The 18,842-nt window shown below is 36.2% G+C and overlaps 1 protein-coding gene across 8 annotated transcripts in view; it reads left to right on the forward strand.

The window, feature by feature from the left end:
* KCNIP4 (potassium voltage-gated channel interacting protein 4) overlaps positions 1–18,842 on the forward strand; it is a 387,819-nt gene that overhangs the window by 322,218 nt on the left and 46,759 nt on the right. For 2 of the 8 annotated variants that reach the window (XM_066548548.1, XM_066548556.1), the window contains exon 2: positions 18,451–18,552. The exons of the other annotated variants lie outside the window; for them this stretch is intronic. In XM_066548548.1, coding sequence (XP_066404645.1) covers positions 18,451–18,552 — 102 coding nt within the window. The remainder of the gene's footprint in view (positions 1–18,450; positions 18,553–18,842) is intronic. 8 annotated transcript variants of the gene reach the window in all.

Here is an 18,842-nt window from a genome sequence, read left to right on the forward strand (position 1 = left end):
AAAAAGCCTGCATTATTATTTGCACAAAAATTTAACGATTTATCTTGTAAGTGGTATTAAATGACTTGCAAAACTATCTTTCTGGCTATCATGTTTGAGCAGCTAAAGCAAAATGTCCACAATCAAAATGTTATTTTATGCATCTTGGAATGCTCTTTTTGCTTCCTTTTTTATCCACTGCTCAAGCATGATATAATACAGTTTCAATTCTCTAATGTAACTGCATTTTAGCAACCAAATCCAAACTAGCATAGCCTTGGTAACTTCATTGTAACTGCAGTAGTTCATACCTCCCAGCACCTGCACATTTTTTATGCAACTTCTCATTGTTAAGAGTGATTTCAGTCATTTCTGTTACACAGACAGGGATATGTAATAGTGATACCCAGGTGATGCTAATTTACTAAGTCAGTGAAGATGACTCATTCTCCATGAACTTTTATGTGTAACAGGATGTGCTAGTCAATCAGAACAAAGGTCACTTCCATGTGCTCTTCCATATAGTTCCTGTCTACATAATTCAATCTTAGGATGGCTTCAAATCCACCCCTTCTTGGATACTATATTGCTTGCTGGAAAATGATACAATTTCATCTGCCATCAGTATTATAAATTTATGATTGCTGATGAGTCCTTGTTCCTCAATATTTGACATTTTAATCAGATGTTCCCTGGGGCGAATTTTCATTTCAGATCATTAGTGTGAATCTTATTGGACTACAAAAGAAATATAATGGAAAACACCCAGGAGCAATCTGAACGACAAAATTTTTTCTGTGGAGGGTTCAAGGTCTATCAGAGTCCCATTTTGACATTTTTAATGAAATAATTTAGACTAACTTGGTATTCTGACTGGGAAAAGAAGCTGTTTTAGTTAAGCATGCAGGATCTTCCAGGATTACATGGGCCTTTCAAGTTTTAGTCATCCAGTACTTCTAATATATGCATGTGACATGTAGGTCCTTTATTCTTTCTTTTGGTTGCAACAGAGGGGAAAAAAGGTGAAACATTTTCTTGCTGTGTTTCTTTATGCACAGTGGTGTTACTGAAAAAAACAGCTGCAGGTGGTTTTGATTATTGGACTATAGCTTTCATAAGGGAGCTTTAGACTCCCTCAAATGTCTCTGTTCTCAAAACACAGCGTGTATTCCCAATAGCCAGCAATAAAAGAGGACCAGGATAGCTTTCCACATACCTCAACAAATATTCCCCTGGATTTGCTATCTGGAAGGAACTAACAGTAAATACAGTAAAGAACATTTCAATAAGACCACAATCTGTGGCAGCAGATTTCAATGTCTTTCTGAAGAAATATGGATAGATAAATAGTAATGCTCAGTTGACAAGGAAGAGGCTAGAGAATAACATGGCTAGCTGGCCTAAATTTCTAGAATATATTTCCTGATGTCTTTCCATTTTTAAGGTCAAAAGGAAGGTGAGATCTCACTACCAACCCAGACCTTAATCCTAAAAGGCCATGTGCATTCTGCCCCCAACCCAGCAAGACAATATTTCTGCCTTGTATGAGATTGAATTTATAAAATTCAAGTATTTGTTTACTTCTTCAAGAAGAAAGTATGATCTCATTCTCACCATCCTTGACATAATTTTCACTGAGTTTATCAAGAGGGGTCTGGGTAATATTCAGCATTGCTTTTATATACATATATATAGCATATATATTATATATACATAAATATAGCATATATATATATACACATCACGTTTGAGTTTTTTAAACATCATTAGATTGATAGTTTCATTAAATCAGTAGAAAAATTCTTCAGTTAAATAGTTCTTATGTACAAAACCATGGTTATCTTCTTAAGGTTTAATTCAGAACTGATTTTTTTTCATCCAAACTATTTCCATGGAGGAACAGGACTGCTGCTCCCTTACTTTCTATCTTTCCTGTGTCTACTTCTGTCAAAACTTTTCAAACAAATTTATCCTGAAATGTCCTAGGATGTTTTAGCTCTTTTGATTGAGTAGAATCACCACAACCTGGTGAAGAACCTTGTGCTGTGTTTGTGAAGTGTGTATGTGCTCTGAAGGACCATAATGCTAAAGAGTAACTTTTAGCTAAAGACTAATACTTTGATGTGTCTCTTTCACAGTAGAAGTAACTGCCAAATTCTTTCCTTCTTCATTCATTCATTCATTCATTCATTCATTCATTCATTCATTCATTCATTCATTCATTCATTCATTCATTCATTCGCTGCTGTTGCTGCTGTTGGCTTTATGCTCCTGGAATTACTGCTTTTGTTTTTGAGACAACATCCTAGGGGAAAGAGCCATGTATGCTACTTGCAGGTTTTGATTTATTCTTTAATGGTTCTTCATTAAGGTCAGAACATTGCTACAGACTTCACACTATGAGAGATTTCAACAAGTCCTAGCAATATTTGAGAAGATTGTATTAGGCTTGGGCTTCTGTTGTAGCAAGTCTTAAATGTGCCTTCCAAGAGGTGGAATCTCCATCTCTAAGATAAGCTTGTGCATAATTTTTTCTTAACTTATTTTGAAATGATTACTGACATTATTTTGAAATACAGTATTTTCAGTTGGAACCACCTCTTAAAGAATGCAGTGGAGCCCTTTTAGACACACACAGTGCAGTGAAGACAACTTTAATTAAGCAGTTCTAAGAATTTCATTTATTCAGCTGTAATGAGCCCTGCAGCATTTAAGTGAAATGATAAAGTTCTTGACAGTCTGAAAAAGCTCACAGTCTAAAAGCTATGAACAACTAATTTGAGGGAATAAAATAACATTTTTGCTGCTGTTTTGAATTCCCTTAGTGTATATTATATCCTAAAGACATTTTAGGAAAGGTTTTGATGCAAGTGATGCAACATCTTTTTCAGTAGCATCATTGTCTGAGGGGATGAGACAAAATAGCAAATGCCAAATGATATTTGTTAGTTACACGAATTTGTATAGGGAATGTTTAGTGACTACAATAAATAATGCTTTTACAAAGTCTGTGTTAATTAATTCACCAGGTGAATCTTTTAAAAAATATTTTAAATAAATCACACATAGAAAAATTGCATTCCAACTTAGAAATACACCAGTAAAACCAATTTAATTTAAAAATAAGCTTTTTTTCCCTTTGATACAGCTGCCCCACCATCATAATTAAAAGCTAAAAATTCTTCTGGACAGAGTGGTTTCAAAAATGGTTAACTCAGAACTGAGGAGACATTAGAAATGAATTTTCTGTATATAAATATAAACACTTGTTTACTTCAGTGCAAGTATTTTCTATCTGCTAATCAAATCATAGAACTCTCCAAGAACTCTTTTGAGTCCAACCAGCCCTGCTAAGTCCAGCACTGAACTTGTCCCTAAGAGCCACATTTACATGTCCTGAATCCCTCCAGAGATGGTGACTCCACCACTTCCCTGGGCAGCCTGTTGTAATATTTGACAACTCTTTTAGTAAGGAAATTAGCACATATCTATTTTGAGTTTATCAGGCAGTGGTTCTGTCTGACAAAAGAACCCGTAACAACCCCAATGTCAGCAGGACCCTAAAGGCTCAATCACTTCTGGCTACAGAAGCGCCCGCAAGAGAAATTGCTATCCACTGCTTTCTTCAGACATTTTTCACCCTGGTGTGGTTATTGTCCTCTCACACCTATTAGTTCAGTCTCAAAAATAAACCACGCTAATAAAAACAGTTTCATTAGTATTTTGTTCAGATGTCTAAAGATATATATATGTGTTGAGTAATGAGTTTTTATTTCTGAATTAACTGCCATAATGCTTGTGTCACTGGCTACTCAAGGAGAGAAAGAAAATGGCAGATGCTAATTTGCAATATATTGCACCCTGAAAAATAGCCAGGTTTGATCTCAAGAACACATTAAGCTATACTGTAACAGAGTGCTGTAGTAAATTGCTTATTGATTCTGAGATACTGAACAATGGGTCATCAGGTTGCTTTCTCAATGTTCTTTGTCCTGGTTCCTCTTTTTTTTTTTTTATTTAGATAGCAATAATAAAAGTTCCATAGATTGCAAAAAGTGTTAAAGAGTCTAAAGATCTTCTAAAAATGATTAATTATAAATAGAAATGACACTTTGAAAAAAATTGTTGCATCGCTAAAACAAAAGCAATACCAAAATACCAAACACCTACAGGTTGTTTTTTTTTTAAGCTTAATTAGCTGGCACGATTATAGCCATCATTAATCATTTATTCCAAACAGTCACCAAAAATATTGCTGATGGTTTATTAGGTATGCTTTTATCTCAGTTATTCCAAGTTTTTATTAGGAAATCTCAAAGAAAAATCTTCCTGCTGGCCCTCTTCCTGAACCTCAGTAATTTCCTGAAGTTTCAGAGCACAGATTTTCTCTGTAGGTAATTGCAGACAAAATGGTACAAGCCTCTGAGTCACTGTTCAGTGCAGTGCAGCCACTCAAATTGGTTTGACTGTGCAAAGTGACAATTCCTCCAAATCTTTTTCCCCAAGCCTAAGTGATCTGAAAGAAAATGAAGAGTGAGAACACTGCTCTACTTTTTTGAGCTGGCTAATAAATCACCTTGTGGCACAGGTCACCCAAACAGGCATTTTCTGAGAGATTCCTGTCTTATTTGCAGGATAAAGCTTTCATGCAAATATTCCTGGTGTAACAGCCTATGTTTAACAGTATCAATTTAAAAATTCCACTTATATATAGATCAGCTAGTTTTGTTCAAAATATTTTTTTCTCTTTCAGTATGCTTATTCTGTGGGTTTTATTACTGCTTTTATTGGGTTTTTTCTCACTTCTGAGGATGCCAAAACTAGTAGAGACATTTTATTTCTTAATAAGAAAATGTGCATGTAAGTCACAAAAATTATCATTAAATACTTATATCAGAAATAATATCTGAAATTATTACTGTTCCTTTTTAAATAAATCTATGTCTTTTTCTGTGTCCCCAGTGTCCTAATTCTATAAGCAAACAAGATTTTGTTCTGTATATCTCCTAGCAGACCTTTGAAAACTGTTGAATTAGGCATTTTTTTAGAAAATACAAGCTCGTGTTTTTGTGCCTGTTATAATTTTTTCAATACCTAATATAATTTTTTTTCTTTTAAAAAAAATACTCAGGTGGGTACTTTTCTTTAAAAGTAGATAAATCCAGCCTAGAGAAGCTGTTCTCTTGAAGCCTGTTACCAAAAGAGAAATTTTTGCAAAAATGCCATAATTGGGAATTTGCTTTCTAGCTCAACATAATTCTAAATTGGAGGGAAGGAATTCTGATTAATTATGGATTGCTCTTTTAAATTCTTAGTGTCTGTAAATAAAATTATGTGAGTTGGATGTACATGGGCTTTTGAGAAGGTATTTAAAAAGGCTCCTTCTCTTCCTACTGCTTCTTTCACCAAATTGCTTTCATTATTCTTAATTTCTATTAGGTAAAGTGAGAATTGTTGGTCTTCCTGTAAGTGTTGGTAGTGCTCTGTATTAAAAATTCACAAATATATAATTTCGTCAATATGTTCAAGACTAGAAATGGAAAGATACTTTCTATGCAAAGGTTTCTCCACTCTGTTGTTGTTTCAATTCTGCTTCCCAGGCCTTAATAATTGATACTAGTTCTAGTCTTTCTCTTCCAAAGCTGCCTCGGTAAGTTTTTACAAGATACCTACTCTGTTCATAGATCATTTCCTGTACTCTGGTCTGCCAAGTCATTCCTTCTGATTTTAGCTCAGTTCTAAAATCCACCTCTCATCTATTTTACTTCATTTAAATAGATCAACAATATCTATTAATTTATTGGCTTCTGCATTGGATCACAAAGTGAACCCCTTGAGACACTCTCTGTTACTGATTTGTGTTTGGACTGTTCAGTGCTTTTGGGCTTTTCTAGTTACAAATAGAAATTATCTATTGAGCGCTCTACACTAACCAACCACAGTTTGATCACTGACTGGTAGTACAGAACACCAAAGCAAATGGCTTTTAACAGTGTATTAATCTTTAATGTGGATTCTATTTTCTGTATTCAGATATTACTTGAAGTTAAATTCCACAAGCAGAAAGGACTGAAAATTGAACAGCTTACTGCTGCTCATATCTTTCTTCCATAGGTTTTCACCACCTAGCTGTTAGCCATTGAGGAACCTTCTCAAAAGTAATGTACTTTTTACTGCAGGAGAATCTAAGGGACATAATAAGAAATGGAGTACTTCTTCTGCTGAAATTACCTTAGACCAGAAAAGTGGAGAGCTTTATTCAAACATAACTGGAAAATCATATGCCAGGGGCTGTAAGATTATTCTTTCTATTTTGTTCTTTTTAAGAAATTGCTACAGATTTGCATATCTACTTATAATATTTATTTGGTCATGTCTTAATTAGTGTATTACTTAAAAATTAATAAAATATATGTAGTCATTCCAGATTTTTCTCAGTATGCTGTATTTTTTTTCTGAGAATTTATATAACTTTCTATATATTTATCCATAAATGAATATGGTTATATCTCTATCTGATCACCTGATTTTAAATTGAGGAACAAATACCATTAGATTTTGCAGATCTCATATTAGACAGCAAGGCTCTAGCCACTGACATTAGACAGCTGTGCTGTATGGGTTTGTGCATGCATGCATAAGAATCCATAATGAATGTTGGTTTTTGTCTCCTTTTTTGTTTTTGCCTTATTTACATTGTCTGAGTCTTACTGGGAAGTCTCCACATTTCACACTTTAAAGAGTTTGCTGTGTTAATCGATCTGAAGTGATATGTCGCAGAGATTCTGAAGAAATAATCCAAAATTATTTCTTTAAAAACAGCTCCTTTGTGTTCCACTGGGAAAGAAATACTTTGAAGAAGTCTTGAGAAACTAAAAAGGAATTTCAATTTATTCCTGGCAACAGTTTCCAGATTCCCAAGATGGCCAATACCCATGTGTGGATGGGCTATCTGAAGACAAGAGAGCAGCTTGAGGACAATTGCCAAACTCTAACAAAAAAAAATGTCCAAAATATTTTATTTAATTGCAGTCAAGATTGGAAGTGGTTTGGAAAATAAAACTAAAAAAAAACCCAACCACCTATCAGAGCCTTCTGTAAAAAATATAGCAAGTGGATTTGTGTGCTTTTAAGTCTGATAAAAACCAGAATCAGTAGGGCAATTTATTCTAGCATGGCAAGAGTGTGGTTTGTCAGGATCTCTGGGGAGTCTCTGAACTGAATAGATTTGCCCTGGCAGAACTCCCAAATCAACCTTTGCTCTAAAGGGACTTTGCAAATGTATTTTTTTTTTATTCATGATAGGACCTTTGGGGAAGTTGGTTTCTCCACTGGAAGTTTGCCTGTCCTTGTTTCCTGTATGGGAGCATTGCAGCACTCAGTGGGCTTCCTACTTACTCTTTCTCCCAGATTTATTGACTCATCAATTGATGTTTCTTTGGCCACTCCTTTTACCACAAGTTGACACACGTTGTCATAGATGGTTTACACTGGTTTAACTGAAAATTTTGAACGCTAATTAGAAAGCATTTAGGAATAGGAAATGAAAAAGACAGGGATTTTATGTATAGCATATAAGTCACAGCTGACTCACACCAGGACCTCTCATGTCCAAAAGTTAAATATATTTCTTTCTGATTGACAACAAGTAAGGAAGAGAAAAATGAGATACAGGAGCCTCCTCAACAATCTGAATCATAAAATATCCTGAGTTGGAAGGGACCCATAAGGATCATGAAAGTACAACTTGCTTGGAAATAACTGACTTAAAGCACAAGAATTAAGTCCATGAGAGCTGGGGTCCCAGCACTTGTTCTTCCTGCACAGTTGAAAGTTCTGTCAGTCTCAATGTAAGAATTTGTTTCATGCAGCTCATGATAGAGCACTGCAAAGGCTCTTTGCCTGAAGTTAAAATCAAGCACATCTTCCTGTTCAGCAGCTGACACATGTCTTTCTTTTGTTCTTTCTAGTGATTCTTTCAAGCTTTTGAAAAATACTGTAATTTATAATCATCCTGTATGAGAATTTTGCCTAAGGATCAGAGTCAGCTTGGCTTTACATGAGTGAGTCTTGTGTGAATATAAATTAATATTCTTGTCCTCCCACACATAGTAGGACTTAAGTGACAAGTAGATAGATAAAGAGTCATTGATAAAAGCAGAAATTTAATACAAGTAAAATACAAAGCAATGCATTCCCTAAATGCCCTTATTCATGTCATTCACAGTTCTTTGCTTTTCTCTGAAAATTTGATCTAGTTGTAGCTCAGTGCACAAATAAAAGAGTTTAAAGGGATGGGAAAAAGAACATGGTCCAGTTTTCATTTCCTTGCGCATGCACAGATATTGATAGAAGTTCTGAAAGTCTCAGCTAGAAATTCAGAGAATTGGGTGATGAAAAGCTGAGATCTAAGAGATCAAGAGATCACTAAGAGAACAAAGACATCAACCTTATATTAAGGCAGGTACTCTAAATGAGTTACATGTGTTTAAAGTGTGGAGAGTTTCCTTAAGATGAGACAGGAGTGTTACTGCTGGAGGAACAATGGGGAGAGACAAGCTTAGAAGAGATGTCTATCCATGTTACAGAGCAGCAAGCACTAACTCCTTGTCAGAATGAAATATTTGTGTCAAGACAGGAATTTTATCTTAGTAGCAGATTTTGAACAGAGTGCAGGAGATACTAGAACTAGGGATGTAATTAATACACGACAAATGAGAACTAAATTATGAAGTTTATATGGGGAAATTGAAGCTGCAGGCAAAAGAGAAGAAATTGAGCACTTGAAAAAACCACAGGAAACTGCATATTTTAATAGTTACAAAGTCAGAAGGAAGTAACCAAACCCCAGTTGTTGCAGCACTTTATTTCTTTTATCTTGTGGCCTGAATTGCCACAGGGAAGAGTTGCTGTCAGCATTAGGATGCTGCAGTCAGTGTTTCTGTGTGTGCCTGTGCATGCAATTGTAGGTTCATAGAGAAGAGCATCTTTAAAGAGCTGTCCAAAACCAAAAATTTTACACTCTTGTTCAGTAAGTGATGTTTATTTTATCATTCAGTGTTAGTTCTTTATGTCCTTTGCAATGGTTAGCAAAGCATTTAGGATGGAACGTTTCAGTTGAAGCTTTTTTCCTAATGTTTTTTGCAAAGGTTTCAAAGTTCCTTTTTAAGCCAGATTTCACATTTCTTTTTTCAAGGAACTAATTTTATTAGGATTTTTGGCTGGTGAAATCCAAAGGCCTTTTCTACAATTGCCCTCATAATGCTCTGTGAATTAACCAGTCTTGAAAATATTGTAATTAGTAGAAAAACTAAAAGAAATAGATTTTTGGATTTTTTTGTATATTTCACATGTTAGATAAATCTCATTGTTATGACAGTGTATAATCATCTAACATTTTTCAGGCTGTTGCTAGTTAATCTTTTCAAGATTTTGCTTTACATGGTATCCTTCAGCTGAAATAGAATAGATGCCTTTCAAAACTTTCTTGAATAAAGAGGACAATAAATGCAATTTCTAATCTCAGAAAGTATCTTGGAATACCCTAATTTCTCTCTTCTGCAGGGAGCAGCAGGAAAACATTTTTTTCTCTTCTTTCAATAACACTGCACCTTCTCTCCAGCTATGTGATATAGAAAACAAGATCACATCAGTGTTATGTGAACTTGACAGCAAGGAAGGCTTGCACTTGCCCAAATTTAGCATTTGTTCTCAATCCCACCCAAATACATCACTACTCCAGGCATTTAAAAATAATTAGTTTCAGAGATGTGCTCTCAGCTGCATTAGGAAATAAAACCAGTTCTGCAAAGGAAAGGGCTGTTCTTAAGCAGTCAGATGCTGTCATGGGAAACACTGTAAAGGAAGAGAGGAATAGCTAGGGACCCTCAGCCAGGGATTCATTTGAGTCTGCCACAGAGGCAAAGACTTATTTTTCCTAAGAGGAAAAATTATAGTTTCTTTTAACTTATTTAAACATTATATCAAAGTGGTGCAAATGCATCATAGTGTATAATATTTCAGCAAATACATGACTCCTGATTCTTCTGAAACTTTAAACTGCACTTGGAATTGTTGTCAGTTACGTTCTTATATTCACCACTTAAAGATTTTGTTGCTTCAAAGAGACTTCTTTAATTAATACTTTTAGAACTCTAGTGAAAAAGCTACAGTATATGATCACTGCTATCCAGACCATTAATTCTTCAGCCTATATGAAATTAATTATAGTCTCTGAATGCAACTGTAGTCAAGATGGATGAGAAGATTGACTAGAAGTTCTGCATTTTGTAGCAAATTACACAATGGTCCTTATGGGATGGGATTGACAGAACATATTTTTCACTTCTAGCTAGTCTGATTGCAAATCTGTCTTACTAAAATCCATCATGCTCACGTGCCAGGTGTTTTTAATTACAGATTCAAGGAACCCACAACCTTGGTGTTATTAGCACCATGCTCTAACCAACTTAGACTGTCACCTCTTGTGTGCCTAGAAATGGTTTTCAAGATGGAGCTGTACACACAGTTGTAAAAACTACAAAAGTAGCTGCATCACTCAAGGAAACCAGAAAAAAACTGAAATAAAACACTGCTCTTACTTTTTTGTTAGTAGGGTGTACTGCATCTAACTACATAAAATAATTTATAGTAAAATCATCTCTGTACAAAGGAGATGTAAATGTGAACCTAATGTTACACTTGGTTTCAAGGCTAGCTGCTGAAGAGGAAGGAGTGATATCAATTTCTTCTATTTCTACTCTATAGTATTTTTAATGAAGCATTTAATGAATGGCACAATTTTTGTTTTCTTTAGATTTTTTTGAACAAGGGAAAAGTAACATCTTCATTACTTTTTCCTGCCCCTCTTTTTTCTTAGTCAAAAAGGTTATTTTTTGAAAGCAGGATACAGATTATCAGTGGAAAGTGGAGCACTTTACCTTAAGACTGGCAACCTAGCAACTGGAAACTCTTGGTATGCCAGAAAGATGTGATGTCTTCTGTGCAAAGATAGTGTGATGTTACCATCAGCCCCAACCAAAATAAGCTTTACCCCAACCACAAAAATTTGTAGAAAAATATTAGCAATTTAAGCATGGAATATAAAATTTAACCTCCAGACAAATCCTACAGAATTCTATGGAAAATTTGCTGTTGACTTTGAGAGCAGTCTTGGAAATTACCTATTCCTGACTGACTGACCTAGGTGATAGCTGACTCAGCGACCAGTTCAGCAGAACTGAAAAGCATGAGCTGGTTTAATTTCACCATTTTGAGGCAGTTCTCCCAAATTCCTATAAAATGTTCAAAAAGCACATTACAATGACTGCCTGGAGCACTGCAGGCTAATTATTTCCACTCATCTTAATTAGATAATAGTGTGAACACTATGAAGGTATCCTCCTCAAATTATTCATTAAAAGTATCTCTCTTTGGTTCTTTAACTTTCCTAATGAGTATGAAAAGACTTCTCTCCACAAAATACTGGTGTGCTTGTTAAGGGATGTTACAACACGCTCCACACACGTGATTTGGGGGAGACACAGATGCTTCTCCCCCCTGCAGGTGGATCCAGACACCTGGGGGCTGCTGCAGCCACTGGCACTGAGCCTCACTCACCCTGGAGCTGCTGTAGGTGTTTCTCAGGACACACCGAGCCCAGGGCTGGGACTGGCACCCACTGCAGTGCGTGGCACAGAGACAGCACTGGCTCCAGCCAGAGAGTGACACCACAGACCAGGGACACCCCTGTCCCTGCTCTGACTCCAGCTGCTGTCCCTTTGGCAAATGTGAGTGTCTGAGTCCAGCATTGAACATGTTCACATATGGCATTAGCACAGTTAAGATAAAAAGCTAAATTTAGAGGTAATGAATATTTGAAAGGTCTCTTTCTTTTTCATTAAAATTTCTTTACTTTTTCATTCAAATTATTAAGTCCTCTTAAGCATTTTTGATCTTTTTTATTTTTCTCCTTTCTTTACTGAACTCTCATTCCAGCTCAACTCATTTCATCCATTTGATTTCTGTCACTCACTTTTGGTAGACTATTTTTTTCTTTGTTTGTTTTCAGTTGCTTTTTGTAGTCTTCTTACAATGGTGTTTTTCCTTTTTTACTTTCATATTTTACAGCACAGGCACTGTGCCATTGGTTTTTGGCCTCCAGGTTAGAACAGATCCTTCATTTCAGTTGAAGCATCAATTAGTTTTCCTCTACTGCAAAACTCAATGAATCTACACTAAACCTAATAAACTCAATCTAGTAATCAGTAGAAATTCAGTCTCTTGAACAGCTTTTCTTTATGGGTCTGTGCTGCTGTTTGTGACCTGCTAAATGCTGGGGAGGGCCTTTCACTGCCCCCACTGTGCCCTCTCTGGTGCCAGCCCTTCAGGCTCTTCACTGACCAGGGACACCACCACAGAGGTGTCCAGAAGTGTCTGCCCAGTGCTAGGGCCCATTTCACTGTTACTCAAGTTTCCACCTTCTTCACTCCTTGTATCCACAAGCCATCTGCAATGCAACAGCATCACTTGCTATTTCTCAGCATCACTTGCTTGTTCTGTGGCACTAAATTGCTTGTGAAGAGACAGAGAGAATGCTCTCTCGTCTGTCTTAAAAACCTCTTCTTAATCTGTCTTCTTTCTAGATTCCCATGAGCTAAGTAACTTTCTGGTGATGTAAGTTGTTCTGTGAGCATTTGTATACATTACAGATAGATAAAAACTGCTAATAAACAACAAAAGGGAGGAGGGGAAAAAGAGGGAAAGCACATTTCAGCGCAGTAGTAAATCTGATTTGTTGTGCATTTTTTCATATGCTCACATGGTCCACTTCAAGTAAGATTTTTCTAAAGAAAACAGGTGATCTGGTATAAATATGTTTCTTGTCATAGGGGACCAGATTAGTTTTACACACACTTAGTGTGTGTGTAAATGTGTTAAGTGGTAAGTAATGAATTAAGCCATCTTGACATACTTGTACATTTTCAAGTATTGCACTGAAAAACTCTCTGATATTTTCAGTGTTTGTGCACCTGGAGATGTTTATAACAGTTTTAGATAGTGTTTACATTGAACATTTGTACAGAAACTGTTCATAACATAAGCAGTTTTTCAGATTGGAAAGCTGCATATATATATAATGGAAAGGCATGGTCTGAATGATAAAGCTGTAGTTGGGAAATTTATGAAGACTGTCAAGAGAAAAGTATGGCCATTTCTCTGCTTTATCACTTTTATACTTTGATGCTTATCTACTCTATTTCTTCTCTCTAGTGATACTACTTAATCCTCTCTTCTTTCATCCTTTTTCCTTTACAATCCTACAAATGCCAAACTGTAGTTACTGGTTTTGACAAGATCACTGGTTCTTTGCCCTTCATTTTCAATCAAATCCCGTTGCCTCCAGGCTTCCCAATTGGCTCTGATCTCTAATTTATTGGTAGAGAAGTGTAACTATCAGTTCCTAATCTGCATCTGCCATTGGGAGACTGATTTATAACTGTATGTACAAGAGAATTTAAAGTGAAGGAGAGCAATCTGACTTTTAAATTAGAGTTCTAAGATATTCCCTAAAATGCTGCCATTCATTTTTAACTCAGTACCTTCATGGGTGATCTGATGTGATCTATAGGGTTTTAGTAGTCAATGAAGTTGATAGGTATATATTGCAATGAAAAACAGAAAACTAGGGTCAGTAGAGGAAGAATCAATAAAATGCATGTGTACAGACAAATGAGATTGTCAGGGATGTTTTCCTGGCTTGTCAAAGACTGCTGATGATCTACCATGTAGCCTACTGACAACTCACACAGCTCCTTGGCAGGCGCTACCAAAGAACTGAGGCTGAGACTTATAAATATTTATGTTGTACATAATTTCATTCTATTCCCAAGCTCACTACACAGAAGGCACATGTATCCTGATTTGTCTCTCTTCCACAAGTCCTGAACTGTGAATATGAAACCTGCACTTCATTTTGTCTCCCCTGCCACTCCATCTGTGATGAACCATTAACAGTTTAGTGGGGCTGCCAGCCCTTAAGGCCCTGAGACATATTCCATCATACAGCTGAAATTAAGCGTAAATCATCATGTCAAGAAACCACTTAGTACATTTCCCTTTCAGTTTTCAGAGTTCTTGTCATGTTTGTCTCAAAATTTTGTATTTAAAAAAAGGATCTGTCCAGCCTAGATTTTGGGGCTCATGCTAAATCTCTTCCAAAAATATCACATCCAGAACTAATATAAAAGATAATTTTCCCCATTTTTTGTGGGAAGACATAAAATCCTGTAGGTGAACAAAATCCAAATTCCAGCTCTACTGGGACCTTAGCTGTACTGTGAAGGCATTGGAGGTGGCCCGTTGGTTGTAAATGCTGCTGACTAAAAAGCAGAGTTAGATTTAAACACTGAGAGTTAACCTGCTGACTTTGCCAAATATAGGAGGGAGACTTTGAGAAGGAAAAAAAAATTAACAGAAATAAAAAAGCATGAAGAAAAAAAAGAGTGGGGGAAAAAAAAGAGATGTGATTTTTGTCCTTCACTAACAGTCAAGGAGGAAATTTTTGAAAGAATTGTTTCTAGTTTTTGAATTAGAAACATCTTCCTAAATAGGATGATTACCAGCCCCAAAAGCCTTTAGGGACTCAGATTACTAGGCCTTCTGTGTATATTTATCACCTAAATCCCATTACAAAAAGGCAGCAATGAGGCAGGTGGGTACTTCTTTGAACAGAGAGTATTTGATGGAAGCAGGAAAGGTGAGCATGGCTTTGGGGGCAAGGGCAGCAACAGCAAGGTCTATCTTGTGCACTTAGTGGGTGTTTAAGATAGACATTCTGATTTATCTGCCACTGCCAAAAAATGGCCTACCTGCCCTTGCTTTCATGCTGACTACAAAGAATTTTCAAAGACACCAATCACACTTAGAAGGGGAGATATTTTGCCTCTGAAAACTCCTTTCTAGATGGTCTTTCCTGGGGTAGTCTGACCCGTCTCTGCAACAACAGGGCAATATGTAATATGTACTGTCTTTCTAAAACTGGGATCATACATCTGAAAAAAGTAAATGCACTGAGTTAACATAGTCTAGGTGTAGATGTATATGATTAGAAATATACAGTCATTTATTAATCACTTATAATTTTTATCTTTTAAATGTTTATACATTTCTGTATTTTTTGATAAACAGCAGTGTCAAAAACAGTGATCAAAAAGTGACTAGGACAGACACATGACAACAACCTGGATGATTTTGGTCAAGTACAATTTTTTAAAGCAGCAGTTTGGAAAAAGATTGCACTGGCCGTGTTGTACTCTTGATATTAAACCTCTATTAATAAGTTACAGTTCTCTAGTTTAAGTATCTCTACACAGGAATTTAAGTCATTGGTGAATTTAACAATTGCAAATACACATATAAATCATGCTGAATGGCAGGCACTCCCACAGGGTGCTGTGTGCCCCATGTCTGTGCACAGGTAGCAGTACAGGGCTATCAGGATGTGAGAATATGTGAGCTGTGCTCCAGTTACAGAACTGTTGGTGAAACGTGGGCACCTCTGGAGACAATTGCCCACAATTCCACGTGGTGTCATACAGAGATGAGTTCTAGGGCACTCCCACAGTGAATTCTGGGGAAAAATGTGTCTCACAGTTTAATTTTCATTGCAGGGAAACAGATTATTAAATTCACGAGCAAGCAGCACCAGTGAACTAACCTTAATTTTAAGAACCTTCACATCTTGCCTAGAGGAGTTTGTGCCTTACTGGGTTAGGGGTAGGAGCTATGACATTTCTAGTCAACATATTTTGAGAGGAAAAAAAAAAAACCAACAACAAAAATAATCTGTAAAATTCAGTTTCTCCTGCATATCTGTTTTCAGGCTAAGAATTGCTATTATTCTATTGTAGAAGTTTGAAGGAAATAGCATCAGTCCATCATTATCAGTGTGTTGATGCTTCATAGCTCTTCTTTTCATGACCAGCCACTTTAAGGACTGGTAATAAGTGTTTCCTACTGGGTAAATAATTTTAATCTATTAGATTAACTAGCTTCTTAATGTTCATATTAGAGGTTGAGATTTTTTTCCTTAACCTGTTTCAAACTGCAAATAGGTACAGAATTCACAGAAATTATTAAAATATTTCATCTTCATGATCATCTTTAGTGTTTTGACACAGCATAGACTCAGTTTGCAGCATGTTTTTCCTGTATTAAATATTTTTTTTATCTTAGCTCATGAAAAATCACATTGAAAGCTGCAGTACTGATCAGGAGATCATTACAGCAGTAACTGCAGAATAAACTAACTGCAGCCACTGGGAATGAAAACTTCCATGCTGTTTTCTCATACAATGAGAGGATAAACCAATCCCCTCACCTCTGCCCTGACCATAGTGTCAAAATTTTAAATTAACTGCCAGAAGTGAGTACAGAGCTATACTGTTCTCCTCAGTTACTCACTCCTCTGATATTACTTTCTCCTATATATATTATTTTAGTTTTGACCTTAATCATATTACTGCAAAGCCCATATGGCTTGCATTGAATTCCATGAGCTTTTTGTGTGTTAAAAGTAGCAGAATTGTCTATTTACTCAAGGCTTTTACCTTCAAACCATTTAGAAATAATACATCCCTTTATGGTTTTTTAAGCAACGTATACATCATCAGTAATTACATAGGTGTGGACCTATGCAATTATATAAGTGTATAGTAAATTTTGCAAATCTTTACTCAAACAAATAAGATAACTGTAGATATTTCTGCATCATGTCTATACTAGAAGAATTCCTAATAAAAAAAATCTTTCAGATGAAAAGATTTCTTTCATGCTCAGGTAAATACAGTACAGGCATAGTGTGATACAGCAGACACTGCCAGCTGAGACAGCAAGCTACCCATTTAAAGGCTCAGGTTTGGTGCTCAAACTAAAAATGGGAAATTTGAGATCCCATCAGATCCCAGATTGCATTTTATTTTATGCATTTATCTGCACTATGTTTCTGAGTTGAACTGATGGTTAGGTGCTACAGGATAAAAGTGTATTCATTCTTATTATTTGTATTAAAAGATTTAGACATTTCTTGAGATAGTCATTTAGGTCCATCTGACCTTGAGCTGTAACTGGGTTGTTTTGTGTATTCACCAGAGCTGCTGCTCTCTCAGAGGCAGAATTTGTCTGCTGAAAGTTGGTTGATTTTTTCAGGCTCTGGCTGAGTCATCCCTGTTTTTTCTCATTTCTTTTTCATTTCCTTCAATGTTTCACTCATATACAAACTGATATTTTTCCCTTTTATTTACACAGTTTAATATCCCTAAAGCTTCTTGCTTGCTGTTCCCAAATACAAGCACATGCTTAAGATGGCTTGGGAACTGTTCTACATCATGTCTCCAACACCAGGACTCAGTGCAATGGCAGCAGGGGGGATAACCAATGATTATCCGGGTGCCTGTGCCCTTAGCACAGGACCTGTCAGTTGTGTCTTTCATCTCTTGCCCCATCTGTTTTGCACTCTGGCTGTAGTGGCAAGAGCCATCATAGAGCAGTGTTTGTGTTTCTGTGCATGCAGGTGAGATGAAAAGTGCAGGAGTTGCATAATGTGTCAGCCAAGCTCTGCCTCTCTCAGGAACATAAATCAGGTACTGAGCTGTTTTACAGGTGTTAAGTCTGCCATTTGCAGCAAATATCCACCCAGGCAATGCTTGCTCATATCACTCATTTTTTATAAGATGGTTGGTTTGGCCTCACAGGAAGATACTCCAACATTTTCCATTGCAGTAAATAAGGATGATGCTGTTCAGCTGCTTTATAGCACATGAACATTAGCTATTCAGCCAAATTAATCTTTAAAATGAGAGTATAAGTAATAGTTATATTTTATATATGTAAAGTGCCACATACTAAAGGGAGACTGACTACACATCATGGTTGGTATTTTACTACTCAGAAAAGGCAAAAGTACCAGACTGGTTATCACAACTGCCGAATTCATTATATTGGAAAGCTCAGCCATGGAATTAGAAGTCTACCAGAAAGGACAACAAAAGATATCTTTGAGATTTTATTTTGGTTTCATTTTGTTTTCCATCTTAAAATTCAAAAGGAAATAGACTTAAATTCTTTAAAATATTTTAACATTAAAATTTTTACACACCTTCTTTTACCTTCTGTTGTTTCAAATTAATAATCTGACACATCTCTGCTAGATGATTTAAGGTGGGTTATAAGAATATTACAAGAGATGCACACAGACAAGTAAATCCCCTGTATTGGAAAGATGTGGGAAAGATCAAAGACAAAACAATTTTGTTGTCCTGTTCAAAAATTCTGGTTGCCATTTGCGGTTCATGGTGGCTGCAATCTGTTTGGCCTTTTCCCATCAGCATTCTGCTCTAATGATGAACTCTGCAGCATGTACAGAAATTGTTCTCAAGCCTCTGTTAACAGTCCTGATGATATATTTTTTAGGTTTCCTCTACGCTCAGAACAGTACCAAACGCAGCATTAAAGAGCGACTTATGAAGCTCTTGCCCTGCTCGGCTGCCAAAACGACATCTCCTGTTACTCAAAGCAAGTTTTATTTTTTATTTTTTTCATTTGATTTTTTGTTTTTTTTTTTTTTTAGGTTTGCATGCATCAAAAATTATACTTTCATTAACTGGTCATTTGAGAGGCGAGATATCTGCTGAAGTAATCATATGGTTTATTGAGGTTTAAAATGTAGCGCTGCACAGATTTGTGTATGCAGAGTAGGATGGCAAGAGAACAGTGCCACAGTCTGCCACACAGGAGCTTGGCAATTGCAGCAGAGGGGATAACCAAAGATTATCACTTGGCACTTATGATCTGCAAGTTAGTTG

Source organism: Molothrus aeneus, chromosome 4 (genome assembly GCF_037042795.1).
Source record: "Molothrus aeneus isolate 106 chromosome 4, BPBGC_Maene_1.0, whole genome shotgun sequence".
NCBI lineage: Eukaryota > Metazoa > Chordata > Aves > Passeriformes > Icteridae > Molothrus > Molothrus aeneus.